This window comes from Poecile atricapillus, chromosome 7 (genome assembly GCF_030490865.1).
Source record: "Poecile atricapillus isolate bPoeAtr1 chromosome 7, bPoeAtr1.hap1, whole genome shotgun sequence".
In the NCBI taxonomy this organism is placed as follows: domain Eukaryota; kingdom Metazoa; phylum Chordata; class Aves; order Passeriformes; family Paridae; genus Poecile; species Poecile atricapillus.
In genome coordinates this window covers 24611554-24638462 of record NC_081255.1, presented here as the reverse complement: position 1 = coordinate 24638462, position 26909 = coordinate 24611554, and the positions used below count along the sequence as shown (strand labels likewise).

At 54.5% G+C, this 26909-nt stretch overlaps 3 protein-coding genes across 3 annotated transcripts; 2 read left to right on the top strand and 1 right to left on the bottom strand.

The window, feature by feature from the left end:
- Positions 1-12: 12 nt before the first annotated feature.
- UROD (uroporphyrinogen decarboxylase) lies at positions 13-3644 on the bottom strand. The gene is given in 11 exon segments (XM_058842142.1): positions 13-281; positions 463-529; positions 779-879; positions 1022-1159; positions 1444-1605; positions 1841-2038; positions 2137-2199; positions 2397-2476; positions 2555-2667; positions 3453-3488; positions 3490-3644. Coding segments are annotated over 11 exon segments (1278 nt in total). The 3' UTR covers positions 13-116.
- Positions 3645-3743: 99 nt separating this feature from the next.
- Positions 3744-17167, top strand: LOC131580687 (E3 ubiquitin-protein ligase HECTD3-like). The gene is made up of 21 exons (XM_058842141.1): positions 3744-4070; positions 4139-4299; positions 4672-4764; positions 5025-5160; positions 5604-5719; positions 6004-6117; positions 6480-6562; positions 6948-7113; positions 7546-7627; positions 8532-8714; positions 9248-9300; positions 9615-9679; positions 10107-10210; positions 10539-10658; positions 10981-11070; positions 11408-11614; positions 11989-12118; positions 12513-12587; positions 12790-12871; positions 12983-13054; positions 13300-17167. Exons 1-21 carry the CDS (start codon positions 3744-3746, stop codon positions 13382-13384), a joined length of 2544 nt encoding a protein of 847 aa, XP_058698124.1. The 3' UTR covers positions 13385-17167.
- Positions 17168-18408: 1241 nt separating this feature from the next.
- On the top strand, positions 18409-26864 carry LOC131581118 (E3 ubiquitin-protein ligase HECTD3-like). The gene is made up of 21 exons (XM_058843040.1): positions 18409-18957; positions 19036-19196; positions 19730-19822; positions 20220-20355; positions 20731-20846; positions 21089-21202; positions 22266-22348; positions 22580-22745; positions 23092-23173; positions 23431-23613; positions 23706-23755; positions 23876-23940; positions 24180-24283; positions 24521-24640; positions 24767-24856; positions 24949-25155; positions 25421-25550; positions 25941-26015; positions 26269-26350; positions 26461-26532; positions 26702-26864. Exons 1-21 carry the CDS (start codon positions 18424-18426, stop codon positions 26784-26786), a joined length of 2748 nt encoding a protein of 915 aa, XP_058699023.1. The 5' UTR covers positions 18409-18423; the 3' UTR covers positions 26787-26864.
- The last annotated feature ends 45 nt before the right edge of the window (positions 26865-26909 follow it).

The window sequence follows — 26909 nt, the reverse complement described above, 5'->3', positions numbered from 1 at the left end:
TCACACGGCTGCTGCAGAGAAGGTCCTGGTTTAATGCTGCAGCCCAGCCTAGAGTGAGCCCTCTGACAACATGGGTGACTGTGCCCAAACCAGAGTCCTGTCCCCAGGGCCCAGGCTCAGCTGTGCTTGTTGATATGACGGGAGTGAGCATGCACGGCTTCCACAAAGGCACCCACATGTTCAGGGTTCATGTCAGGGTAGAGGCCGTGGCCCAGGTTGGCAATATAGCGTTGGGTCCCAAAACTCTCCAGCATCTTCTTCACCAGCTCGCCAATCTTCTCCTGTAGGTATGGTAGGAAACCATGTGTCAGACCAATCCAGCTCAGGGTATTTCACCCCCCACTAGTCCCCCCACCCCAGCTAGCCTGGGGGATTGCTGGGACATAAGCCAGTGCTGCAGTGGGGAAGCTGAGGCAGAAAGCCTTTAACACAGGCTTGAAGTAGTTGCTGGCCATGGCTCACCTTGGGTGCATAGAGAGCACACGGATCCAGGTTCCCTTGCAGGGTGACTTCTTTTCCTACCTGTGCACTGCAGCAGGGAGAAAGCAGGTGAGTTGCTGCATATGGTAGAGGGGCTGAGGGCAGCCAGGTGCCTGCAGCCCCTATCACAGGACACCCAGGACCCCTCAGCACAGCCTTTAGAAGCTGTAGCATGGTAGCTCAACTATCCTCACCTTTGAAGCAGCAATGTCCAGACCAATGTCCTTCTAGAGAAGGAGGTCAGAGTACCTGGCCTGGGATCTTGGCCAGACACCTGAGCCCTGTGTCAGACTCTTACCGAGCTTCCTGGGGCCGGATGGTCCAGTCGAGACCAACGACCTCATAACCTGCGTGGGCCAGGTCGCGCAGGGCGTAGTGCGCATCCTTGGCAAAGATGATCTGGGGAGGGAGGAGATGGGCAGCAACTGCTGTGAGTCAAACCCCTCTCCACGGGCTGGACTGAAGGAAGCAGGTACCAGGGAATGCACCCCTTTCCAGCAGCCCTCAGATGTCAGGGTCAATCCAGGCAGCCCTGACTCACCATGGGCACCAGGGGCAGTGCCTCCTCCTTCAGCTTGCTTTTGACAGCCTGGGCAATGTCTCGGATGTAAGGCAGTGCGAAGTCCTGAAACAGCTCTGGGCCCAGGTGCCCTGCATGGGACTCAAACAGCTGAAGCGCCTGCCAGGGACACAGAAACCTTTAGGCTGGAAAAGACCTTCAAGATTATTGAGTTCGACCATTAACCCAGCACTGCCAAATCCACCAATAAAGCATGTCCCCAAGTGCCCCATCTACTTGTCTATCAAACACCTCCAGGGATGGTGACTCAACCACTTGCCCATGGGACTGGGAGAGCAGACCCTCAGTCCCTCCTCCTCCTTCCAGACGCCAGACCCTCTCTGCTCCCTGACCCCAGTCCCTGTATTCCTTCTTGTCTTTGTCTCCATTGCCCCAGGACACACCTGTGCTCCAGCAGCCACCTGCCCCACCAGGTAGTCAATGATGACATCGGCCAGAAGCCGTAGCAGCCGGTGGCTTGCCTCAGGGTGACGGTAGAGCCAGCTCTTGGCCTTGGCCATTGTAGTGGAGCCACCGCCTTCAATCATGTAGGACATGAGCGTCCACTGTGAGGAGAAGTGAGGGGAGTGATGGAGATGAAAGAAGACACAAAGTCCCAGTTGTAGTGCTGAAGGTAGGACCTGTGAGCACCCCAGAGTCTAAGGCACAGCTGCTCCTGCATTGAATGCTGCCCCTTACGCACCCATGTAGCACCCACAGCTGGGGGTGCCATAGCTGGTCTCACCCCGCGAGCAGAGAAGCCCATTAGGGAAACCCGCACAGAGGAGCCATGTCACTTACCGGTGCCCCTGAGAAGCCAATGAGGGGCACCTTGCCCTCCAGGCTGTGTCGTGTCAGTGTGATGGCCTGGAAGACGTAACCTAACTCTGCGGTGACATCCACCTTCTGTCGCAGTTTCAGCAGATCCTCCACCTCCTTCAGAGGCTCTGTGAATGTGGGTCCTTTACCAGGGACCATAACAACCTCCATGCCCAGTGCCTGGGGACAGGGGAGAATGGAGAAGCAGAAATGGGGCAGCCCTGAACTCTGCCCTGTTGCCAGCTGCTGTTTCCCACGGCATTGGCCATGGCTCTCACCTGGGGTACCACTAAGATGTCAGAGAAGATGATGGCAGCATCCAGGGGGAATCGTCTTAGTGGCTGCACAGAGGAAGAGGCAATGTTAGTGAGGGGTTGCAACTCTCTTCCCTGGAGGAGGTGCTCAAGCACACGAGGAAGTGGAGTCCCCAAGGGCTGCACAATTTACTGAGGCCACCCAGGATGGTCAGGACTAAGGTTTCTCCCCATATCCATCTGGGCAGGAAGAGGGGACACACAGACCCCTGAGTGATGCTCACCTGCAGTGTCAGCTCACAGCACAATTTGGGGCTCCGGCAAGTGGCAAAGAAATCCTGTGAGGCCCGTGTCTCCAAAAACTCTACAAGGGACCACAACAAATGTTACTGGGTTCTTCCTGAGGCCCCTTCGCTACCCCCCGCACACCTCCACCACTCACCTGGCAGGTACCGCCCGGCCTGCCGCATGCACCACACCGGGGTGTGCTCCGTCTCCTCCCCGCGCGCCGCACGCAGGAACGTGTCATTCTTCAGCTTGGGGAAACCTTTGGGGCTGCGAAGCAAAGAGCAGGTACAGGCTGTCACCCACGATGGGTCTGGGTGCCCTGCCAGGTCCCCACGTTGGGGCAGAAGGTGCCAGAGGTAAGCGGCTTATCCCCACTTCTTGACCGTAGAAGAGGCTTGCGCCCAGCTGTGACAAATGTGATAAATTCTCCCCGTCACAGCCCAGGACTTCTTCCTGCCGAGGACCGCGGGCTCCCCCGGGGGAGAGGCGATGCGCTGCCCAGGACCCACGAGATTAAGTTATCGGGGCCACCAGTTGCTCCCGCCTGGAGAGATTTGGGAGGAGCGGGGCGCGGGGCGGGCCGTCCTGCATTCCCCGCGGTCTGTGCCAGGCCACGCGGCCCCAACCTCCCCGCTGTGGAGCTGCTGGAGTCCGGCCTCCACCTGGGAGGGGAACCCCGGCAACCGCGGGGCCTATGCGAACAAAGTCCCCAGAACCTCCACTTGGGACCGGTGAATTAACTACCACACCAGTGGCCCCGCTGATCCCTCCCAGGGCAGGATCATCCCCCTCCCTCCCCGCCCAGAGCGTCTCCAGTGACCCAGTACTGGACTCTTGTGCCAGCACCATAATCCCAGTGCCTCGGCGGTGTCCCCATAGCACACCAGTGTCCGCAGTACAGGATCTCAGCACGAAACCACTATCCACAGCGCTCCCACAGTGCCAGATCGCCGTTCCCAGAGCCACACCAGTATCCCCCGTGCAGGAGTCGGAACGTGGCCCCGTTACCACACTAGAAAGGGACTCAGGCCTGCCCGGTCCCGGTTACTTACAGGAGCCGCTCGCCACCCTCCATCCTCCTGCGCCTCTCCCCGGCCTCTCAGTTGCCTCCAGACGCGGCGCGGTCCGCCCGGTCCCGCCCCCATCCCGCCCCGCCATCTTTCCCCGCCCCACTGCCCGGCTTCCGCCCCTCCGTACGCTGCCATCTTGCCCCACTCCTCTGTATGTGACACGGGCGCCGCCATCTTGCTTTACGTCCGCCCCTCCGGGCGCCGCCATCTTGGCTGTCGGCGGGCGGGGTTCGCCGTAAACCGGAGCGCAGCGGAGCCGGTGTCCGGAGCGCGATGAGGGCGGGCGGGGAGGCGCCGCACCAGGTGCTGGGCCGGCTGCGGTTCCTGCTGCAGTGCAGCGAGTGCTTCCGCCGCGCCCGGGCGCTGCCCGCCGCGCTCTGCTACGTGCCGCGGGAGGTGCAGTACAAGATCTGCAAGGACCCCTCGGCCGCCGCGGCCGCCGCCGCCCGCAGCCTGCTCAGCGTGTGGGACAGCCCGGGGCCGGCGCGGGGCGGCAAGCGGGCGGCGCGGGCCACGATCGAGGTGCGGAAGGGCGGCTGCCTGCGCGCCACCGGCGAGGAGTACTGCAACGGCGCCGGGCTCTGGGTCAAGCTCAGCAAGGTAACGCGGGACCGGCGGCCCGCGAAGGGCTCGGCCCGGCCTCGCCTGACTGCTGGCTGTCCCCACAGGAGCAGCTGGAAGAGTACCGGAGCGGCTGCGATCTCGAGGAGGGCTGGGTGCTGGTGTGCAAGCATGCCGACGGCGGGGACCGGCTGGTGCCCGTGGAGTCCACGGAGCGGATCCAGCGGCAGCAGCAGCTGTTCGGAGTGGATTACAAGCCCGTCATCAGGTGCGGGGCCGCTGCGGTGTCCCGCTGGGTCCCCGGGAGCGCGGAGGTGCTCACCTCTGTGCGGGCTCGGGATCTGGCCCACGGCCCTTCCTGCCCCGGGCTAGGGAACCCCCGGTCTGCTTGGACAGGTTTCATGGAAGTGAGGCAAGAGGGATGCCGGATGTGGAGTGGTCTGGGTTTGGTTCGGGCACTGTGCTTGTCACATGCCCAGCGGGAAGGTGTAGACAAGGTTGGAAAGGAAAGCACAGCAGATGATGCTGAAGGTGATGGAGGATGAAGCATGGTGGGGCTTTAAACCCCAATCTTCCCCTTACAGCTACTCCTCGATCACCAACTGGGATGTTCTCACTCCACTTCTCTGTGTTGTTTCAGATGGGAGCAGGTGGTGGATCTGACATACTCCCTGCGCCTCGGAGCAAAGCCCAGGCCCATGGAGCAGGATGAGGCTGCAGTAGAGAAGCTTCGGTATGACTGTTTCCTGACTTCTGCTGGGACAGTGGTGAGGGGCAAGCTTCTGTCTCTTGTGACTGCCTGGACAGCTGTCTCTTGCAGACCTAGGGGAGAGGGGGAAAACAGGCAGCTCTGCACAGCACGGTCTTGTCCTAGATATGCCTGCAAAAAGCAGGAAACGGAGCAAGACAAGCAGGATATGGACCTTCCTTTTTTGACCCATTAGCCTGGCTGCCTCTAGCTCTCCAGACCCGGAAATCCCTTTTCCCTGCTAGGTTTGTGCCCCCAACATGGACTTACGAATGTGATGAAGACCTGGTGCATTTCCTATATGACCACATTGGGAAGGAGGATGAGAACTTGGGCAGCGTTAAGCAGTACGTGGACAGCATCGATGTCTCGTCCTACACGGTGGGTTAAAGGGACAAGGCTACATCAGCCCCGCTGTGCTTTGGGGCTGGGGAGCGTGGATAGTGCTTGCTGTGCTGCTCTGGCCTGGACTGGACTCTGAGGATGTGGGAGAAAAGCCTGGGGAGTGTCATGCAGCATGTTGTGTAATGTATCCCTTGGAGAAACAGTGGTTTGAGAAGCCAGTGCTAATATTAGCTGCAAAGCTGATTTTAGGGGGGGTTTGATACTCTGTGTTGTGTGTGTGACTTCAGAGCACCTCAGAGGGTCAACCCTAGTGTTCTGTGTCCTCTGCACTCCTGGTGTCTACCCACCAAAGGGTACAACCCAGCAAAGGGAACAGGCCCATGTGATGCCCTCTGACACTAAGATTCATGATGAAAGTGACTACTAAGGAGAAGTTAATCCTACACCCATCTGATCTTCGTTCACTTGCCCTCTTCCAGGAGGACTTCAATGTGTCCTGCCTGACAGACAGCCATGCCGACACATACTGGGAGAGTGATGGGTCCCAGGGCCAGCACTGGGTGCGGCTCAACATGAAGAAAGGCACCATTGTCAAGTGAGTCATCTCCGTCTGCTCTACAGTCATCTCTGCTCTACATGCTGGCTAGTGACTGGGGCAAGCTTAGCCATTCCCTCTCTGCCTGAGTGTTGTGGCCCAAGTTTGCTTGTGCTCCCTGCCCCTCAGCCCTTACTCTGGCTCTGGGCTTGATGGGGTTTTAGCATTGTCACAGGTACCTGGGAATCCCAGCTTAGTAACAACATGACCAAGTGATGAGAGGGAGTAGTGATAGGTGTTCTGATACAGTTGCCTTCTCCTTAATGTCCTGCTTCCCTTTGCAGGAAGCTGCTGCTGACAGTGGATACCACTGATGAGAACTTCATGCCCAAGCGGGTTGCTGTGTATGGGGGCGAGGGGGACAATCTGAAGAAACTCAACGATGTCGGCATTGATGAGTAAGTGGGTGGAGGTGCACAGGGTGTCATGGCTCTTGCAGGGGCCCAAGGTGCTAAACACTGGCCTGAAGCACTCATGCAGCACCAGCCAGGCTCTCTGGGATGCAGGTTCACTCTGCCTACAATAGCATGGTACAGTCATCAGGGCTCTCCTCATCCAGTTGTGAGACACATCAGAATCATGGTACCTGGACCTGACTCACCAGCAGGCATTCAGCTGTATTGTAAGCAAGAACTGAGTTCTTGCCATAGGCTCCCATTTCAAAAGATGCAAACCATCTTCCCTTACAAGTGTCTGAGTTGATTTTGGCAGGATGGGTGAGGGAACAGCCCTTCTGTCCTTATCTGTGCTGTGTTTGCAGGAGCTATATTGGGGATGTGTGCATCCTTGAGGACATGACAACACACCTGCCTGTCATCGAGATCCGGATTGTGGAGTGCAGAGGTAGGGCTGGCTGTTGTGGCCACATCCATAATGCATTTCTAAAATACTGTACATTAAAAGTTTATTCTGTTACTTGTACTTCTTCTTCTCCTTGTGGGCTGTTTTAGATGAGATTCAAAAGAGCCATGGGAAACTCCTGTGAGATCTGAAATTTTTCAAGTTCTCAGCTTTCATCCTATTTTTCTCTGCCTTCAATTATTTAATGATTTTTCTCCTGTAAATGCCCTGCTTTTTCTTCACAGAGGTATTTGAGGCTCTTGGTGCCCAGCCCCAGAGCTGGTGGAGCTGGTACATTCCTACTGGTTTTGCTTATTGATTTCCTATACTTTATTTAAGGCTTGCTTTCTTGTGATCTTGGCATATCATCCATGGTCTTTCTTGGCAGATGATGGGATTGATGTTCGTATCCGAGGCATCAAAATCAAATCCTCGCGGCAGAGGGACTTGGGGCTCAGTGCTGACATGTTCCAGTTGCCCAATTTGGTGCGTTACCCTCGCCTAGAAGGGACTGACCCTGACCTGCTGTACCGACGGGCTGTGCTCATTCAAAGGTACTGTGTGGAGGGGAGCAGGGACGGATGCCATCTCCAGCATAAGAGGAGGCTGTAAAACTATAGCACTCCTCTTGAGACAGACATCCTGGACACTGGAGAAAATAGGAGTCATTTGGGAACAAAGTTGGCTCTCTAGGGTGGCTCTCTTACGCTTTCAGAGGAGATCTGTAGCTCAAGTTCACAGTGTCTTGTGCATCACAAGCACAACATATATGTACAGTGTCGGGGTCAGGTGTATGCAGAGTTGCTTGTAAGGGATGCAAAATCCCTGCAGTGCCCAGGGAATGGGAATCTAGTACCAGACACTACATGATGTAAAAAACTATTTTGGGTTTGGTTTGGATCAGTTATTTTTCTGCTTGTGGTGTGGTCTGGAATAGACTTGTGCAGATCCCCATCACTCCTTGTTGCAATATCTTTGGGATTTAGATTCATCAAGCTCCTGGACAGTGTCCTGCATCACTTGGTGCCAGCCTGGGACCACACTGTTGGCACATTCAGCAAACTCAAGGTGAGCAGTTGGCTCTGTGTCTTGTTGGGGCCTCAGTCTGGCAGGGTGATGGTGCTCCTGCTGTGGCAAAGGAGGCAGGCTTGTTGGAGCCTGCTGGAGGGAAATACTTTTCTGAGCTTAGGTCACTAACTCTGTGAAAGGTGATACTGTTTATTTTCCTACTAAACTGCTGATGTAGAAGCATGTAGCTGTGGGCTAACAAGTGGGCTCAAACCAGAACATTTCACCCTCAAAGGGGCTTGGATCATAGCAGCACTGGGCATGCAAGCTGGATGCACATCCCCCTCCAAGATCTCAGCCCAGGACGCTCTGTTCTTGCACTTCCTGCCAGCAGCTTTGAGCTGGCTTGTCCAAACATCAAGGCTTTTACCAGTAACATTTTTCCTGGCTTTAATAAGCTTTTGCTTTTCATCCTTTGCATAGTGCTGAGTTCATCCCTCTAGTTGTCTGCTTTCCTTTCTCTCCAAGAATACACATGCTAGACATTACCAGGATAGCCCCATTCTATTTGTTTCTAAGCCTTGTGCCAGAATGCACTGTAATTCCTGTGCCAGGTCAACATGGGACCCAAAACATTTGAGGATTCTTGTTTGTTTAGAGGAGATGGCTTTGATTACAGCTAAAAGGGATAGTAAGACCAGTGTTCTGGTGAGAGTGAGGGTAAAGGGGAGTCTAAGCAACACTGAAATGTGAGCATCAGATGACAGCTGGTGGCTTGAGGGCTGAGCTTGTTATCTGCCTTAAGCCAGAATGCAGAATGTTTCAGAGGCAAAAGGGGAGTAAATACTGTCAGTGAGAATATGTCTGTGTGTGAAGGCCCTGGGAAAGGGAAAAACGTGGAGATGTGATGGCAGACTACTTCAGCAGACAGTAGGTGACATGTTTTGTGCATCCCTGTTGGCAGCACATCAAGCAATTCTTGCTGTTGTCCAAGAAGCGCACAGCTCTCATTACCCAGTGTCTGAAGGACTCAGAGACCAGCAAGCCCAACTTCATGCCAAGGCTCTACATAAACCGACGCCTGGCCATGGAGCACCGGGACAACCCTGCCCTGGACCCCAGCTGCAAGAATGCTGTCTTCACCCAGGTACTGTCCCTCCTGCAAGGGACCCTGCTGTACTGGGGAGAGTGGAGCATCCCAAAATCAAAATTATCTGCCTTAGGATGGGTGGAAGGGACAGCTTAGAGCTGGAGATTGACCAAGCCTTCAAGGCCTCTTCACATGACTCACAGGCTCTACAATTACATGTTCTGATGGTCCCATATCCAGGAATAACATCTAGGAGGGATTTGGGACCTCTGAGTTGAAATCTATACTCTATCCTGGATGCTCTCTGTGGCATGTTAATGGAGAGTGTAACAATCCTGTTGCACTAAAAAGGCAGTAAAGAATTCTTTACTGTGTGACAACAATCAAGTAGCTGCATACAGTTCTGTGTTGTGGTTCACAGCTGATCTTCCTGTGTCCATTCCCTCCCCACCTCCAATAGATTTGGGACTCTGTGTGCACAAGCACCCCAAACTGCTGTGAGACTTGATGTGTTTGATGTACCTGCCTTCATGTGGCACCAGTTCCCCTGGAGAGGGGATGTCAACCTTGACTATCTCTGCTTGTTGCAGGTATATGAAGGCCTGAAACCTTCAGACAAGTTTGAAAAACCTCTAGATTATAGGTAAGCATACTGGGGAGGGAAGGCACTATGCAGTGCTGGGAGCTATGGCCTGTCACAACAGGGTGTTTGGGAAGCCCATGTTCTGTACTCTGGAGGGGTTTAGCTAGGACAGGAGCCAGCTCAGCCATGGGATCAGGGCCCGTTCCTCAATGTGTCACCTCCCTACTGAGGATGCAGTTGTCTCTGGAGATTGAGATCTTGTCCTGTCCTTAACTCAGACTGTTCTACCCTAGTCTCTTGATGTCCCTGCTGTGCCTGTCCCAGCACCTCCTTGGCTTTGAGCAGCACCTCAAGTGATACCTGGTTCTCCACAGGTGGCCGTTGCGTTATGACCAGTGGTGGGAGTGCAAATTTATCGCAGAGGGCATCATCGACCAAGGTAGGGGTTGCAGGAGACCAGAGCTCCTCTGGAGCAGTTGGGGGTTGATGAGGTGACTGTTGTTGTAGGTACTTTTGTTCGGTCCCAGTGTTAATTCCCATGGAGGAGAGAAGGAAAGCAGGTTGCCTTGTCCTGCCACCCCTGGCTTTGTTCCTGATAAAGAGTGCTGTAATGTGGACTAGATTTCCATTAGTCACTAACTGCAGCTTTACCAGGGCCAGTGATCCTTCCGGCTGTTCTCCACAGGCCAGGCAGGGATGTTATTTCTCTTGTCTTACTTTCTCCAGTGTCCTAAGGCTCTAATAGGAGCCTTCCGTTCAATCCAGGGTCAGGTTGGACCAGAAATCCTCATCTTTGCTCCATAACTCTGAGGATCAGCACATGGGGAGTTCACATCACTAAAAATGCCCTTCTTTTGGGGTTGCAGGTGGTGGTTTTCGGGACAGCCTAGCAGACATGTCAGAAGAGCTGTGCCCCAGCTCAGCAGACACCCCTGTGCCTCTGCCCTTCTTCGTGCGCACATCCAACCAGGTGCTGTGTGTTGGGATGTTTGGGGCAAACCCTTCCATTCCTGGCAGTGCAGCACTGTCCCTGTCCCCTTGCATGCCGGGGACATACCTACTTTTCTGGGTCCAAAGCTTTTCTTTGTGAGGGCTTTGTTAGTTTGCTTTGTGGCATTTCATTTTAGAATGTGCTGACAAGTGCCTGGATACCAGTCTCTCACTGGGAATATTGCCAAGGGGGATGGAGAGTTTAGCCCACTTCTGCTGTGAGAAGTGCCCAGAGGCATGGCAGGAGTAGTCTGTGTTGTTTCATGCTGTGCTGAAATTATGACTTGGAGTTTTGCCTCTCACTCCAGGGTAATGGCACTGGAGAAGCTAGGGACATGTATGTCCCCAACCCCTCGTGTAAAGACTTCCCAAAGTACGAGTGGATTGGGCAGATCATGGGAGCAGCTCTGAGGGGCAAGGAGTTTCTGGTAAGTTTTCAATCCCATGCCTCTGAGAAGAGTTGCTGCCAAGTCTCCTGCAGCCTGTCTAACAGGAGTATGGAAAGGCTCTGTGGTCACATGTTGGGACAAGACATGTTTGGGGCCAAGCAGTTTGGAGAACTCACAGCCTTAGTTTTGGGGGATGCTTCTAAGAACTTGGGAGATAGTGTTTGGTCTCTACTCAGCTACAATGAGCTCTGCATGTGGAGGGGGAAGTAGGGAAGCCTCTTTGTGTCTGCATTGTTGAGACCTATCTCCATCTTTGGGGAGGTCTTATTTTGACACAGAGTCAATAAAATCTCTTCTTCAGGTCCTGGCTCTTCCTGGCTTTGTATGGAAACAATTAACAGGGGAAGAGGTCAGCTGGAGCAAAGACTTCCCTGCTGTGGACTCCGTGTTGGTGAGAGGGACTGGGAGGCTGTGCCTATCCTATTCCTTGTAGCACTCAGCAAGACTTGTGTTCCTCTCCTCATGCACTTGCTTCCTCCTATGATATGTCAAATAAAGACAACAAAGGACAACTTTTAGCTATAAAGAAGTAGCAAATGCTGTTATAGAGATGCAGCCATGCTGACTGCTGCTTCAAGCATGCAATGGCCCAAGGTCTGCTAAACAGCTTTAGGGCAGCGTATCCCATGTTGTGTCACTGTCACTTGTCTGGGGAGAAGATGAGGACTTGGGCACATCACTGCTCTCTGGCCGTCTCTCTAACATACACTTACTTGGTGCCTGGACAGGTGAAGCTCCTGGAGGTGATGGAAGTCATGGATAAAGACACCTTTGAATTCAAATTTGGAAATGAGCTGACCTACACGACAGTGCTGAGTGACCAGCGCATGGTGGAGCTGATCCCCAACGGCAGCAACACCGCTGTGCGCTACGAGGACCGCAAGGAGTTCATCCGCCTGGTGCAAAAAGCTCGGCTGGAGGAGAGCAAGGAGCAGGTGACACTGTCCCACCCTGTGGGTGGTCATTGGCTCCCAGAGACCTGACCCTAGCCTGTTTCTGGTAAAATGCACTGTGGTTAGTGTCCCTGTGCTCATTAGGGCAATGGTATCCAACCCTTTTGGTGGGGTCCTGGAGCCTATGGAGTTGTTGAGAAGCAAAGTGGCTTCTAGTAGCATGGGTGATCATGGATTTTATTCACAGATCTGTCACAGGTTTCTGAATCATTCTGGGATAGTGTCCCGTTTCTTCAGGTTCTTTGGAGCATGTGCTGAGCAGTCACATGGCTTGAATCCATTAGAGTCCCTAGTCTCAACCTTGAGTCAGAGTAATGGGTAAGACATGCTGCTTAACTGCCTTGTCTCCTTTTCAGATCATGGCCATGCAGGCTGGGCTGCTGAAGGTGGTGCCCCAAGCTGTTCTTGACCTCCTTACATGGCAGGAGCTTGAAAAAAAGGTCTGTGGAGACCCTGAAGTCACAGTTGATGCCCTGAAGAGGCTCAGTAAGTGAAGGGTTTTGCTGAAAACTCTCTTCCTGAAAACAAGACTGTCATCTGTCTGTGCTGGCACAAGGAGAAGTGTGAGAGGCCAGTATTAGCCTTTCTTACAGTGAGAATATGGTCCTGTGTACTTCTTACCTTTACCTGGGTGTTGATGGGGACAGTCCTTTGACTCCATTCCTGGGCCTCACAGTAGATACTGGGGCATCCCTAAGCTGCCAATATTTAAGCCCCTGTGGAGCTGAGATGTGGATCTGGCTGTGTTTCCTGGGAGGGGCCTGTCTATATATTTCCCTTGCACCTTGGGTCTACATGGTCACTGCCTGCAGACATTCACTGCCAAAGAGGGAGGAGCTCAGACCTTTATTAAACTCCTTTTCTGTGTCCTTTCTGACAGCCCGGTTTGAGGACTTTGAGCCACAGGATACTCGTGTTCAGTACTTCTGGGAAGCACTCAATAACTTCACCAATGGTGAGCATTTAGCTCTGTCCATGCATATGTCGTGCCATGACAGCTCCTGCCTGCTGGCTGGGAGCTGGGAGGGAAACCACTGAAGGAAAGCAAGCAGCTAGGCTGAAGGGACTGCTCACTAGTGCTGGGGATACCTGGAAGCAGCTGTACTGCATCTCACATCCCTCTAGGGTTTCCTGATGTCTTTGCTTTTGCTTCACAGAGGATCGCAGTCGCTTCCTCAGATTTGTCACTGGCAGAAGTCGCCTACCAGCACGGATCTACATCTATCCAGACAAGATGGGGTAAGTCCATTCTTCTGTAGACTGCAAGGCTGACAGATCCCACACCAAAGGGGTGGGTTGTCTGGGCTCCCTGGCCTGCTGGTTCTAATCAGTTTGTCATCTTCTCCCCAGCTCAGAGACAACAGATGCTTTGCCAGAGTCATCCACCTGCTCCAGCACCCTCTTCTTGCCCAACTATGCTACGTAAGTTTTGATGCTTCCCTGTGTCCAGGGGGGGACTGTGTGTGTGGGCTCTCCTTAATCTTGGTGCTGATTGGGCCCCATCACTTCGCCACACTTATATTCCCTGCCTGTCCCACGTGGCTGCTGTGTGAGCCCCTGGTGAAACATATCCTCCATTTCAGAAAACATCTTGTCCTCTCAACTGGCAAATGCAGCAATTGCAGCTCCTCCTTATCTTTTTTTTTTTTCCTTCCTGTCATCCCTAGAGCCAAGGTATGTGAAGAGAAGTTGCGCTATGCTGCCTATAACTGCGTGGCCATTGACACAGATATGAGTCCATGGGAAGAGTGACGTTGCAGCCTGACCAAGCAGCATGGACAATTATTCAAGAAAACCATGCAATGGGAAGCATTCCCTTGTCCCCACGGGATGTGTATATATAATAAATATATAGGTGTGAAGTCTGGCTCCCAGCAGTGGACATAAAGGGTTGGGTCTTCAGCGGGGTGGGAGCTAGCTTGGACTGTAAATGTGATTGCAATGATGGAACCCTGGCTGAGCCCTCATGCCTCAGAAAGGTCTGGTAGGCTTTTGTAATGAGTTCCTTCTCCACATCTTCTTGTAGCTCCACAATGCTCACTCCTTCCAGGCTGCACTTTGCTCAAACAAAAGTGGGGTAAGAAGACAAAACTGCACAGCAGCTTACAGCACAGGACAGAGAACTGTGAGCTGCTGCTGAGACTGTCTTGGGGTCGCCAAGATGCTCAGTGTCTTGACCACCCTCTGTTGCCTTGTTCCTGCTCTCACATGAGGTTAGTGGAAATTAGATCATTCAATTTCTCATTGAGATCATTAGATCAATTCAATTAGATCATTAGGATTAAGAAGAATGGAGCAAGCTCCGTTCTTCTTAATCTGGTGTCAGGTGCTGCAGGGGTGCCTTTGGCCACCAGGTGTCATAACAGACCCACACAGCAGGACTGTGGGTGCTTCCAAAGGGACTCCCATGCTCTAACATCACACAAAATCTGAGTTCCTGCCATTCCTGGCACCTCTTGTACAGCAGTTACTGCTGGGGAAGCTGCTCCCTCACAGTGGGTGGGAACTGTCTGCTTTCCTTTTTTTTCTTTCAGTTCTGCATTCAGCATGCTGGTGGCCTGGCAGCTGTTCTCCCAGACTCTTTGAGCCTCATTTTTTCCTTGAATGCCAGTATTACAACTAATCTATTCTAGTTGTCATGGAGATCTACCATCAGGCCCAAGTTCATCTTCCACACTGCAGAGGTTAAAGCAGTAGCAGGCATGGCAGTGCCAGGCTCTGCTCCCCTACTCTTGTCCATAGGAAAGGTCATGGGAGGTCTCAGGTGAATAGGAAAAGCATTTGCCCTAGGGCAGTGTAGAAACTGGGTACCAAATGTTGGAGCTCCTTGAGCAGATGGACACATGCTATATGAGTGAGGAATGGCAAATGAAACCTTTGCAACTTCTTGGAAATATTTGTGGATCTTCCCAGCTCTGGGCAGGGCTAGTCATTGCCTAGCACTGGGAGCTGCTAGATGTTAGTCTACATTTATACTCTGAGCTACATCTTCAGCTTGTATGGTCTGTTGGACCTCTAGTACTGTGAGTCACAGAGTCATTGGGGCTGCACAGGAGCGGGGCTGATGCTGTGAGTTAAGATTTATCCTGTCTTAATGTTTCACGGCTTTTTCTCCTCTGTTGAATGAGTCTGTCATCCAGAAATCACTTCCAGTTGTAAACAAAGTCCTTCCTTTCATGAGTTTCTTTTGAAACAAGTATTCCCAGGTCTGCTGAGGAGGGTTGTTACTAAAAGGGATGTAGGACCAGGAAGGAGCATGTGCTGCCATCTCCTGCATCATGGTGAGTGGAGAGCACAGGATGAATGGGGAAGCTGTTTACGACAGCCCTTGCCTGCAGCAGGGCCTTCCATGCTCAGCTGGGTGGGTGTGAAGTCCTGTCTGCTGGAGGAGGTCTTTTGTAAATCCTAGAGTTGTCTGAGAATTGATCTCTGTGGCTTTGTGGTTGATTTCAACCACCAGTATGGATGGGAGCAGGAGCAGAGCCAGTGCGATACTTTTCCGTGCTGGTGACTGAGTCACTTCCTAGGGTGTCTGTTTTAAATGGGCATGAGTAAGCTGGTGAAAGGACTTTGATCTGCTGGCTTTCCCTCAGTTAGGAGTGTTGAGGAAGAAGCCTGCAGCAGTGAGCTGGGATTTGAAATGAGCCATCCGAAAAGAGACTAACATTGGGATGAAATTGATACTGCTTTTCTCAACCTTGCCCTCTTGCCTCTACTGGAGATCAGCAAGAGGCCACATTATTTACTGAGCAGAATTAGAAACAGCAGTAAAATAGACTTCTCTCTTGATTGCTGGGCAGGGGTTGTTTGGTAAGTAGTTCAGGGTGGGATGGATAAGATGGCCCTAGTCTTTGGTGGAGGGTGAGCTGATGTCACCCGTGGGAATGGGCAGGTTAGGAGCCAGCTAGGACTGCTTGGGGTGATCAGCTGTGGGGGAGAAAGCACCTCTGGCTCCCCTGCCCTTGGAAGCAATTGCAGCTGAAGGAGGGTAACGGGTAATTACAGAGCTATACCCAGAACACTTCCCCAGAACACTTCAGGTTCAGAACACTTCAGGTTTCTCACTGAGATGTGTTTAGACAGTTCTATTCCCTCTGATTATCCATGTACACAGCCCCACCCTTCCATGATGAGGAGAGAGCTGCTGTGCAAGGTGATGTTGAGAGCAGAACCTGGCTGAAGTGGTGGGATCCTTTCCTAGAAGCATTGTGGCACCTCTGTCTTTGGAGATGCCCAAAGACTTCTTGTACAGCCCTGGGCACTGTGGTCAACCTTCCAGTCTCATCCTGCTGGCTTTATATCTAGGCCCTCCCTAACCTGAAGCACTTAATAACTATGGAGTTATCAACTAGTTTTTCCCACATTTCTGCATTTTTCTACTCTTCTTTCCATCAGGATATTTTAGCATCTGAACTCTTATTTCCTGCCACTGAGTGCTGCCCAAGGGTTTGCTGGAACTCTGGGGAAAGGATCTAGCTGGTGATAGGGATTTCTGTTTAAAAGATACTTGTAGTAACAGGACCCTGGCTCCAGCAGAGAGGTGATCACCCAGAATGGTCTCCTGCAAGCATACTGAGAAAAATATTTTTTTACCATATAAACCATTGCTTTACTGTCTATTTTGTGTTATCACCTTATTGGAAATTGCAGCAGTTGGCTGTGGTGGTGTACTGGGGTGGAGAGACCTGTGAAAACCCTTCGAGTAGGGAGGAGGAGCCCATTGCAGCAGTGAGATTGTTTGGTGCATGGTCAGAGGGTCTGGAAAAATATGTCTGCTGTGGAATGATGCCAAGATAACCCACGGATTGTGCTGTTCAGTTAGCTGTGCAAAGGTAAGCTGGGAAGGGGGAGCTGGGAGCTGGCCTGGATGTCCTCTCATCTGCAGTATTATAAAGCAAATCACAGACTGAATTTCTGCTGTGGCAGCCCAGCAAATTGTGGAAAAGGTCAGCCTGGCTCAACTCTGGCCAGTCTTAGGGGCCCAAAATAGGTGTTATGTCCGTGCTGCGTCAAGTTTCTTCTCTGATCTCTAAAGCTGTGGGTAGGAACTGTCTCCTATCGTGTTTGACAAGACATAAATCAAGTGCCCCTGCCCTGGAGTCCTGCTGCATGTGGCCTGGGGTGAGAGAGTCCTGAGAATCAGGAACCAGTGGCTGCATGTCCCCACCCCAACAGCTAGTCTCAAATCAGTGGAGATTGATTTTCAATCCAGTGTCATCCTAAGGAAGGTGCTGGTGTCTCTGTGTCGCTGAGGAGCATCTCCATGAGCCAGAGCTGCAGCTCTACAGGTTGGATAGGGGTGAGCTGGGGGAGGGACTGATGTCATCATGGCTCCATGTAACCACTTGCTGTCTTCTGCCTTCAACTCGCTGGATTGTCATCAAATAGTTTCAGGTGATTAATAATGCACATGTAGTCTAGCTGTTCTTGTTATGCTACTAATACCCTGGAGTATGACAAACTCTTAGTAGTTTGACAGGTTCTGTCTGTCCCTACCTCATGTAGGATCTAAAATAAAATGAATGAACTAACTGCTCCTGGCCTTCCTGATGATTTCTCTGGTCTGGCTGGGGCTCCTGTGTCCTTCTGTTGGGTTAAATAGTGGATATGACACTTGTGGACATGGTTTAGTAATAAACATGGCAATGCTGGGTTAACACTTGGACTCTATGAACTTAGAGGTTTTTTCCAGTCTAAATGATTCTGTGATTTTAAACAGCAGTGATGACTGGTGTTGTGAGAGGCAGCTGGAGGTGAGGCAGAGATTGGCCCTGCCATGTCTTGCACCCAAAGTAGTGTCACAGACGTGACTCAGAGTATTAACTGGCTCAACCCTTTGCAGCAGCTTTTAAAATAGTGGTACAGGGTGACATGGGTGCAAAGGGAGGGCCCAGGACCTTCCTGGCTGTGGTTACTGCAGGTAAGAGCAAGGCTGAAGTCTGCATTTCTTCTGCGCTGTGGTTCATAGTAAGGCCGGTGGCCATTGCTGTGATGAGGCACAGTCATGACTGTGCGGTAGGTAACACTGCAGGGATGAACAGCTGTTGGATCTCTGCTCTGTACTTTTACAGACAGGGATGGAGCTGGACTCTGACCTGCCAGGAGAGCAGGCAGGCACCAGGAGGGTGTGGGGACCTTTGAGCTCTGCCAGCCTGCTTGTTTCATGATACCTCAACTCAGCCCTTTGTGCCCAACCTGAAGAAATTAAGGTAGCATGGGGTGGGGCTGAGTTGCTCTCTGCCACCGCCTTGCTGCGGTATGCAACAAGCAGACGTGACATGGGGTGACACACTGCCAGTGATCGAGGGGAGGGGGAGTTGGGTGCTGCTGGGTGTCATGGCTGGGTGTCACTCCTGCTGCCAGGATGCCTCTGCTGCCTAGGATAAAGCTGTTCTGGGCAGGGAAGCCTGTCCTTCCCAGCAAGTACTTTGAGCATCTCCACCTGCTGCAGGCCTGCCCAGGGCAGGGATAGAACGGCCAAAAGCTGGCTCTCCCATACCAGAATTCCCATTCACCTCTTTTCTCTATCCCTGCTGAAGATGCAGCCCTGTGCCCTGACGCTACAGGACTCCCTTTCTGCTTGTAGGAATGCAGCAATGACAGAGATGTTGGAGGCCGGGAGGGAGCCGAATCCTAAGCCACACGGCAAGGGGGATGCCTGTAACCCGGGCCCGCTCCTGCCGGATACTGAAGCGGGCGTAACAGAGTCACATCTTGGCAGAGGGGGGGCCCGGAGAGCGGAGCGCCTGCGGCCCGCGAGTGATGAAGAAGCGCTGGGGCGTGCCCGGGGCATGGGCAGAGCGGCGCCTGCCCGGCGAGGAGGCGGCAGCCGGGAAGCGAAGGCTGCCCGAGGCGGGGCGGCCCCGGAGGGAGGCGGGCACGGCGGCCCTACCGGAGGCGCCCGGGGCCGGAGGGCACTCCGGGACGGGCACGGTTGGAGCACGGTCGGGCCGGGCCGGGGCTCAGCGCAGCGGCGCGGAGCCGGTGTCCGGAGCGCGATGAAGGCGGGCGGGGAGGCGCCGCACCAGGTGCTGGGCCGGCTGCGGTTCCTGGTGCAGTGCAGCGAGTGCTTCCGCCGCGCCCGGGCGCTGCCCGCCGCGCTCTGCTACGTGCCGCGGGAGGTGCAGTACAAGATCTGCAAGGACCCCTCGGCCGCCGCGGCCGCCGCCGCCCGCAGCCTGCTCAGCGTGTGGGACAGCCCGGGGCCGGCGCGGGGCGGCAAGCGGGCGGCGCGGGCCACGATCGAGGTGCGGAAGGGCGGCTGCCTGCGCGCCACCGGCGAGGAGTACTGCAACGGCGCCGGGCTCTGGGTCAAGCTCAGCAAGGTAACGCGGGACCGGCACCGGCAACCACACGGGTATGCCGAGTCCCGACGGCGGTGACAGCACGGGATGTGCCTTCAGGAGCAGCTGGAGGAGCACACGGGCACCCGTGGCCTGGCGGAGGGCTGGGTGCTGGCACAGAGGTTCGGAGAGGGAGGAGATAAATTAGTCCCGGTTGACTCCGTGCAGAGGATCCAGTGTCAGCACCAAACGCTGGGGGTTGATTACAGACCTGCTGTCAGGTATGGCCCCCGCCCGCCGCGCCACGGGCAGGAACTGGGCTCTGGGCGCTGGAGACGCGTGTGACCGGTCCCCACAGAGGACAAGCGACCCAAGCATCCCAAATCCCTTGGGCACCCCCGGCACAGCCCACTCACTGCCTCCAGCGCTGGTGGGACACATCCCCGCCGAGCACCGGCAGGCAGATGGGTGCTCTCTGGTAGACTAATCCTGTTTGCTTGTGGCAGCGCCTGCACAGAATAAAGATGATGCCAGGGGCATTCTGAGTAATTTGGATTTGGGCTGAGCAATGTCACAGAGGTAGTGCAGTGATCAGAGAGTTCAAATTTTATTTTCATGATGGAAGGTCATGTGCAGGGGGGATTCCCAGCCTGTACCCGGGTGCAGGGACACTCATCCTTCCCACAGCTGTTCCTGGGTGTCACCCCCAGTGCCCCACTACTGCTGACTACACTTCAGGCTAAAGCAGTAATGGACACACTGAGCACTGACACATCTTTTCCATTGTGTGACTCCTCCGCCCCTGCTGCTCCAGCTGGGAACAAGTGGTGGACCTGACGTATTCCATGCACCTTGGAGAGATGCCCAGGCTCATAGAGCAGGACGAGGCCGCGGTGCAGAAGTTACGGTACGAATGCATCTCCTAGAACAGGACTTCAGCATCCTGAGGGGCTGCTGGCCAGGACTGGCTTCAGGGTCTGGAGTGGGGAGGATGGGTGCCATGAGATGCCTTTTACATTGGTATCTTGGCAGTGTTCAAGCGAAGATGGCCTTTGCTCCACAAACCATTGGAATGACTGTACTGCTATTCCCACTGGGCTGGAGTGGCCATAAATACCTGGTGTGCTGTTGATGAGATACAGCCGTGCCATCTGTCTGCTGCAGGGACAGTGGCCTGGCACCGTGCTGATTTGGTGGCCGTGAGACACTGCAGCCAGTCTCAGCTGGGGCTCCTGCACACTACTGGTGGGCAGGTTTGGGGTAGCCTGGTCTCCTTGTCCTGTTAACACAGAGACTCCCTGCAGGTCTGTGCCCCCAGGCTGGACCTATGAGCACGACATGGAGCTGGGGCACTTCCTGTACGATCACAGCGAGAAGAAGCTGCAGTGCGTGGACTGCACCAAGGAACACATCAACAGCATCGAGGTCTCCTCACAGACGGTGCGTAGTGAGGCTCCTCTGCAGTCTAAAATCAGCATAAGACATGTGAGCATCACCACAGACGTGGGGAGGAGTGGCCAGCTGTGGCTATCCCCTCTGTGAAGGGCAGGGGATGGTGGAAGGGTTTTGCTGCTCTAGCAAAGCTGTTGGGAGTTGGGCATTGGGAGCAAAACCCCATTGTGTCTCTGGGGCACTAGGGGTCCACAGCAATGCCCAGCTTGCTATGTCAAGGAGCCACCATCCACCCACAGCCTAAAAAACCAACAGAGTGGCTCGTTCCTGATCTCCTTTGGACACACAAAACCCATCTCAGAGAATGCCATGGTGTGTCCAATGATGCTCATCTCCCTCCCTCTGCTCGCTGCACCTTTGCAGGAGGATTGTGTTGCCGCCCATCTGACAGACAATCTGACATACACCTTCTGGGAGAGCAGCGGGCTCCCGGGGCAGCACTGGGTGCGGCTCAACATGAAGAAAGGCGTCATTGTCAAGTGAGACCTCGGGGTGTCCCCTCCATGCCAACAGCTGTGCCAGGGAAGGGCAGGGTGTGGGGCAAAGCACCTCTTCCTCTTCAACCCCAGGGTGTGGGGTTGAGGTGGGGGACAGCTGCTGCCAAAGGCACCCGAGGAAGATACGGCCTTTCCCCAGGCCTGGGACAACTCTGGCTGCGTCTCTGGGCCCAGGCAGCTCATGAAGGGAGAACAATGCTATTCCTTGCTCTTCTCACCCCCAGGAGACTCTGGCTGACACTGGATGGGCAGTCCAGCTCCTATGTACCCAGGAGAGTGGCTGTGTATGGGGGAACACTAAGCAGGCTGCAGCACCTGAGAACAGTCCTAATTAACGAGTGAGTAAAGAGTGAGGAGCAGCCTATGCCCAGCTTATGCCAAACTCCTGAGCTGTCTCTGCATCCTGAGCAAATGTTAAGGATGGGGCTGGGGTTGGTTCTGAGTGACTTGCCAGTGACAGTGACTCTCCAACAGTCAGAACTCCATGAGTGCAGGCTATATGTGCTCCCACAAGTGTGGTGGTCCCTTGCTTCCATGTGCCAGTCAAGTGCCTTAATCTCCTCTCCTGCTCCTCACCCATGCTGCAGCAGCTGTTTTGCAGCGTGCTTCCTTCTGCCTGGTGACTTTGGTCTTTCTGCCTCTTCCTCCTCACTTCTGGAAACACATGCCACTGCTGTCACCTTCCTGAGCATCTCTGCTATGCTGTAGCCAAGAAGTCCTGGGGTGCTTCACCTCTCCATCTTCACTCTGGCCCTGAGCACCCTTCTCAAGGCAGCCAGGGGCTTACGCAGGAGTGCAAAGGTCTCCTTCGCCTTCCCCCATGCTTATTTGATGTTTTTTGGCTGAGCAGTGATATCTGTCTCTAAAGAAGCACCCATGAGACTGCAGAGGTGTCCTTCGCAGTGGCAGGAGTAAGCTCCTCACTGCGTCTGAATACTTGCAGTGTTTTTTCCCAGGACTTTGGTGGGACCTTGACAAAGGCATTGAAAATACACTTTGTAAATTGCTCATTTAGGCAAATCGCTGTTTCTTTCAAAAACACACCACCCTTGCATGACCAACTCTGCTTGAAGGATGGTTCTGCCCTTGTGAGATGTGCTGGGAACCCCCAAGAACAGTGACATGCTCTCAGCCATCTTCTCTTTCTGTACTGCTTTGAATTTGTGCTCTTTTCTGGCTTTTTGGATGCAGCTTCCACTTCCTCCAGAACGTCTCTGTGCCTCTGACAACCTCTTCTCTCTGCTTGGGCACCTCCTGCCAGAGCCCTGGTGAGGTGGGGGGGCTTTTGCATGGGTAGAAGCACATCCTTGGCTGGGGAGCCAGAGTGGCCTGTGCCTCACTGGCCACCTCACCGTTGTCTGTGCCTCATGGCTCTGCCATCTCCCTCCGTGCTGTGTACAGGAACAGCTACCAGAATGTCTGCATCCTCCGTGACATGAAAACCCACATGCCGGTGCTGGAGATCCGCTTCCTGGAGTGCCGGGGTGAGCCTGTGCACCCAGACTGCAGCTGCCAGCCCAGCCTGGCCCTAAACCCACAGCTAGTCCTGGCACCTGCAGCTCTTCCTGCCGCACTGGGTGCTTTTTGGCATCCACTGGTGGGAAGGTTGAGGAATGAGCTTCATATGAGATGCTGCAGGTGCTGGAGGCACCTGGCCCCTGCTGCAGTATCCAAGCTGTGCTGGCACATGCAGCATCATTGTTTTTTCTTGGCAGACCAAGGGTACAATGTCCGTCTGCAGGGGATTAAGATTGTGTCCTTCTGGGAGTGGGACCTGATCCTGAATGCCGACATGTTCCAGCCAGCCCGGCTGGTTCGCTACCCTCTCCTGGAAGGGGTGGATGCCGACGTGCTGTACCGGCGAGCTGTGCTCATTCAGAGGTATGGCACAGGGATCCCACAATTCCTGCAGTGATCTCAGTCCTGAAAAGCATCATGCCCTGACCTGCAGAGCAGTCCCAGGCTGGGGTCAGCACTGGCCTCACAGAGACTCTCTGCAGTGATTCAGCTGCAGTGCAGCAGCGTGGGCTGGGCTGCTCTTGTTTGCAGCATTTTCTTGGGGAAAATGAAATAAAGTGCTTGGCCAGAGGGTGCTGGGTGGGTGCTCCCCTTGTGTCTGGTACCCCTCCATGGGCTGGAGGGAACACGTGCAGGGAATACATTGGCCAGGGACTGTGGTGAAATGCCACTCTCCTGCAGCCTCACACTGCTTCTCTCCTGTCTCCAGGTTTGTCCAGCTCCTGGAAGGTGTCCTGTGTTACCTGATCCCACTCTCCGAGGACAGCATTGGCACCTTCAATGCACTCAGGGTGAGCATGTGCCAGGCTTCCCTGGGATGGTGCCAGGAGGGGCATCTCCTCAAAAGTTCAGGTTTTCAGGGCACTGTAGTGTTTCCTCCTTGAACCAGTAGGCGCAGACCAGCCCAGGGCTGAGAGCTGCCATGTTTGGCATTGCCTGAGGGATGGAGGAGCATCTCCTGCAACACCAGGGCTGACCTGGGGAGAGGAAAGGACAGCAGATGGTGGCAGGATCAGACCTCTAACCATCCCTGCTTGTCCCTTGTTAGAGCATGAAGCCATTCCTGCTGCTGTCTAAGGAGAGTGAAGCCCTCATTGCCCATTGTCTGCAGTCCTCGGAGAGCTCTGCTCCTCACACTGCGCCAAAGCTCTACATCAACCGGCTCCTGGCCCGGGAGCACCGTGCCAACCCTGCGCTGGACCCCAGCTGTAGGAACGCTGTCTTCACCCAAGTATGGCAACGCCATGCCCTGTGCCAGGTACCTGTCACTTCAGCAGGTATCTTGCCCCCATCTCATCCCCTTTCTGCTCTACTACTCTCCAGCTGTATGAAGGCCTCAGATCTTCCAAGAACAATCAGCCCCTGGACTACAGGTAGGTCTTCAGTGTCATTTTTGTGGGGTGTCACTTCCCCAGAGCAGGGTGCAAGGGAATTCCAGGTGCTGCTGGTATGCTCAGAGGAAGGATGTCCATGGGGCTGTTGTTTCCCCACAGGTGGCCGTTGACCTACAGCCAGTGGTGGGAGTGCGATTTCATCAGTGAGGGCATCATTGACAATGGTGAGAGCTCTCCCCTGGTGTCTCCTGTGTTGGGGTGCAGCTCAGTGGGTGCCCACACTGTCCTAGCGGCTCTGGGAGAGGCAGCCCTGCTCTGCAAACATGAGATTGTCCCTGTATCTCCCCTACCCCACCAGAGCTGTTGCTGCCCCAGAGAGGGGGGCAGCTTGGCTAGATCCTGTGGCTCAGTGTCTGGCCCTGGTGTGTCAGGCACTAACCTGTGTCGTCTGTCCCCCTGGAAGGTGGTGGCTTTCGGGACAGCCTGTCAGATGTGTCAGAGGAACTGTGTCCCAGCTCCAGCGATGTCCCGCTGCCTCTGCCATTCTTTGTGCGCACCTCCAATCAGGTTTGGCATCCCACTGTCTGCCTGTCCAGGCCAGGGGAGTCAGTCAGCAGAGCCTGGGGTGTCACCCCTATCTTAATGCTTGCAGGGCTATTGGCTGGGGGAGCTGTGCTTGTACCTGGGTGGTGGAGGTCTCCTGGAGGCCTGTAAAGGGGTGGAGGGGTGATTGTGGGGAGGGCTGCAGGAGAGACCCTGCTGGGTTTGTCAAATCTCTGTGTGTCCTAAGCATCTCTCCCACAGGCTAACAGCAGCAGTGACACCAGGGACATGTATGTCCCAAACCCCTCCTGCAAGGATTTCCCCAAGTATGAGTGGATTGGGCAGCTGATGGGGGCAGCCCTGAGGAGCAAGGAATTTCTGGTCAGCGCAGCAGAACCTTCTTGAGTGGGGTGGGGCTTGGCAGGGGCCACCCTGTCTTGGGCAGAGAGGCTGCCCATGGTGAAGGAGAGGCAGGGGGAGAATGCTTGTGTCCACTCCTTTTGGCAGATCCTGTCTTTGCCAGCACTGGTGTGGAAGCAGCTGGCAGGGGAGGAGGTCAGCTGGAGCAAGGACTTTGCCACTGTGGACTCAGAGCTGGTGAGCAGGGCCGGATGCTGGCAGGACAGCGCTGTGCTCTCTCATTTTTGTTCTGGCTCCACTGTGGTGGCTGTTGCTCATTTGGATTGCAGGTGAAGCTGCTGGAGGTGCTGGAGAGGGTGGACAAGGAAGGCTTTGAGTTCATGTTTGGCAGAGAGTTGACCTACACGACAGTGCTGAGTGACCAGCGCATGGTGGAGCTGATCCCCAATGGCAGCAACACCGCTGTGCGCTACGAGGACCGCAAGGAGTTCATCCGCCTGGTGCAAAAGGCTCGGCTGGAGGAGAGCAAGGAGCAGGTGACACTGTCCCCCAGGGCTGACAGGGCTGCAAGGGGACCCTGCCCCTGTGGCAAGACATCCTGGTACTTGTGGGACTGGTGGTTGCCAAAATGTCTCCCTAGCTCCAACTGGGTGGTTTATTTGTGCATCCCATGCCCAGGGTGTCCATGTGCCCTGGGAATCCCTTTTGGGGATCCTGTGGTTGCTGTCCCCAGAGCCCTAGGTGGCTGCCCAGGGCTCAGACCCACTGTGGTGACATGGAGCCCATCCTGTGTCCCCACAGATTGCAGCCATACGTGCCGGGCTGCTCCGAGTGGTGCCCCAGCCTGTGCTGGACCTGCTCACCTGGCAGCAGATGGAGAAGAGGATCTGCGGGGATCCAGAGATCACAGTGGCTGAACTAAAGAAGTTCAGTAAGTCATAGGGCCAGTCCAGAGCTGCTCCTTGTTCTCCGTAAGGGCAGGGGATCCCCTTGATAATGCTTGTCCTGCACATGCATCCTGGTCATGGGTGCCTGAGAGCCTGGGGGAGGGTAAGCCAGAGGGTCCCTGGATGCTTCAGGTTTAGCAGCAAACCCCACTGGACCCCACTCTGGTCCATCTGGTCCTCAGCTGCTATGGGCAGAGCTGAGTGGCCACTCTGCAAACTAGGACATGGCTTCTCCACCCACCATGACACAAGGTGCTCGTCCCACTCAGGGGTGCCAGGGGCTCACATGGGCTCACCGAGGAGCAGAGGGTCTCCTTCTTTCCTTTGCTTTGCTGGGAGTTTCTAATTAAGCCATTGCACATTCTTTGTTGCAGTCAAGTTTGAGGACTTCTCCTCTAATGATACTCGTGTCCAGTATTTCTTGGAGGCACTCAACAACTTCACCAGTGGTGAGTGACCCCACGCATGCAGTAGGACAGGCCAGGGTATGGGGTACCCACTGCCCTGTGCCCCAGGGGTGCTCACCAGCTGCTTCCCTGAGAACTTGCTGGGGTTATCCCACCTGTCCCTTCCTGGGATTATGAGAGCATCCCTTAGCTTTGCCCCATGCTGCTGGGGTAATTCTGCAAGGCAGATCTTGCTGTGACAGCAGTGACTGGGACAGTCCTGTCCCTGAGACCTGATCTCTGTCCTTCCCCTCAGAGGATCTCAGCCGTTTCCTCAAGTTCGTCACGGGCCGGAGCCGCCTCCCAGTTCAGATCAATGTGTACCCGGAAAGATCGAAGTGAGTCTGAGTCCATCCTGCCTGTGTTGGGGTCCCTGTGCCATGCTGGGGTCCCCACATGATGTGAGGTCCCTGCACTGTGCTGGGCTCTGACTCTCCTTTCTCTGAAGCTCGGATGCGTTGGACCTGATGCCACAGGCCTGCACGTGTTCCTGCACCTTCTTCTTGCCCAACTATTCCTCGTGAGTTGAGCTGGGGATAGGGATGCTCCGCAATCCCTGGGGCTGGTGTTGGGGTTCCCATCAAGACTCCCCAAACCTTCCCCTGGGGAATGTCCAGGCAGGTGTGGGGAGGGAAGCCTGAGGTTTTCTGTGCCCATCATGGCTGTGACCTAGCGTTCCCCCCTGCCAGGGCCAAAATCTGTGAGGAGCTGCTGCGCTACGCCATCTACAACTGCATGTCCATCGACACTGACAAGAACCCCTGGGATGAATGAGACCCCCACATGCCCCACACCATGGGAGCTTTGGGGACATTGGATTCAAATAAACTGCAGGGGCAGAGCCTGCTCTCCTGCCCCAGGTCCTGTTTGTGTCTGTGCTTCTCTAGGGCTGGGACT

Excerpts from the sequence above, each read along its gene's own strand:
- LOC131581118 (XM_058843040.1), top strand. The coding sequence starts at position 18,424 with ATGGGCAGAGCGGCGCCTGCCCGGCGAGGAGGCGGCAGCCGGGAAGCG. Across the intron at positions 18,958-19,035 it reads TCTGGGTCAAGCTCAGCAAG|GAGCAGCTGGAGGAGCACAC; the intron begins GTAACGCGGGAC and ends ATGTGCCTTCAG. Across the intron at positions 23,756-23,875 it reads AATCAGCCCCTGGACTACAG|GTGGCCGTTGACCTACAGCC; the intron begins GTAGGTCTTCAG and ends GTTTCCCCACAG.
- LOC131580687 (XM_058842141.1), top strand. The coding sequence starts at position 3,744 with ATGAGGGCGGGCGGGGAGGCGCCGCACCAGGTGCTGGGCCGGCTGCGG. Across the intron at positions 9,301-9,614 it reads GAAAAACCTCTAGATTATAG|GTGGCCGTTGCGTTATGACC; the intron begins GTAAGCATACTG and ends GGTTCTCCACAG. Across the intron at positions 10,659-10,980 it reads TGAGGGGCAAGGAGTTTCTG|GTCCTGGCTCTTCCTGGCTT; the intron begins GTAAGTTTTCAA and ends TCTCTTCTTCAG.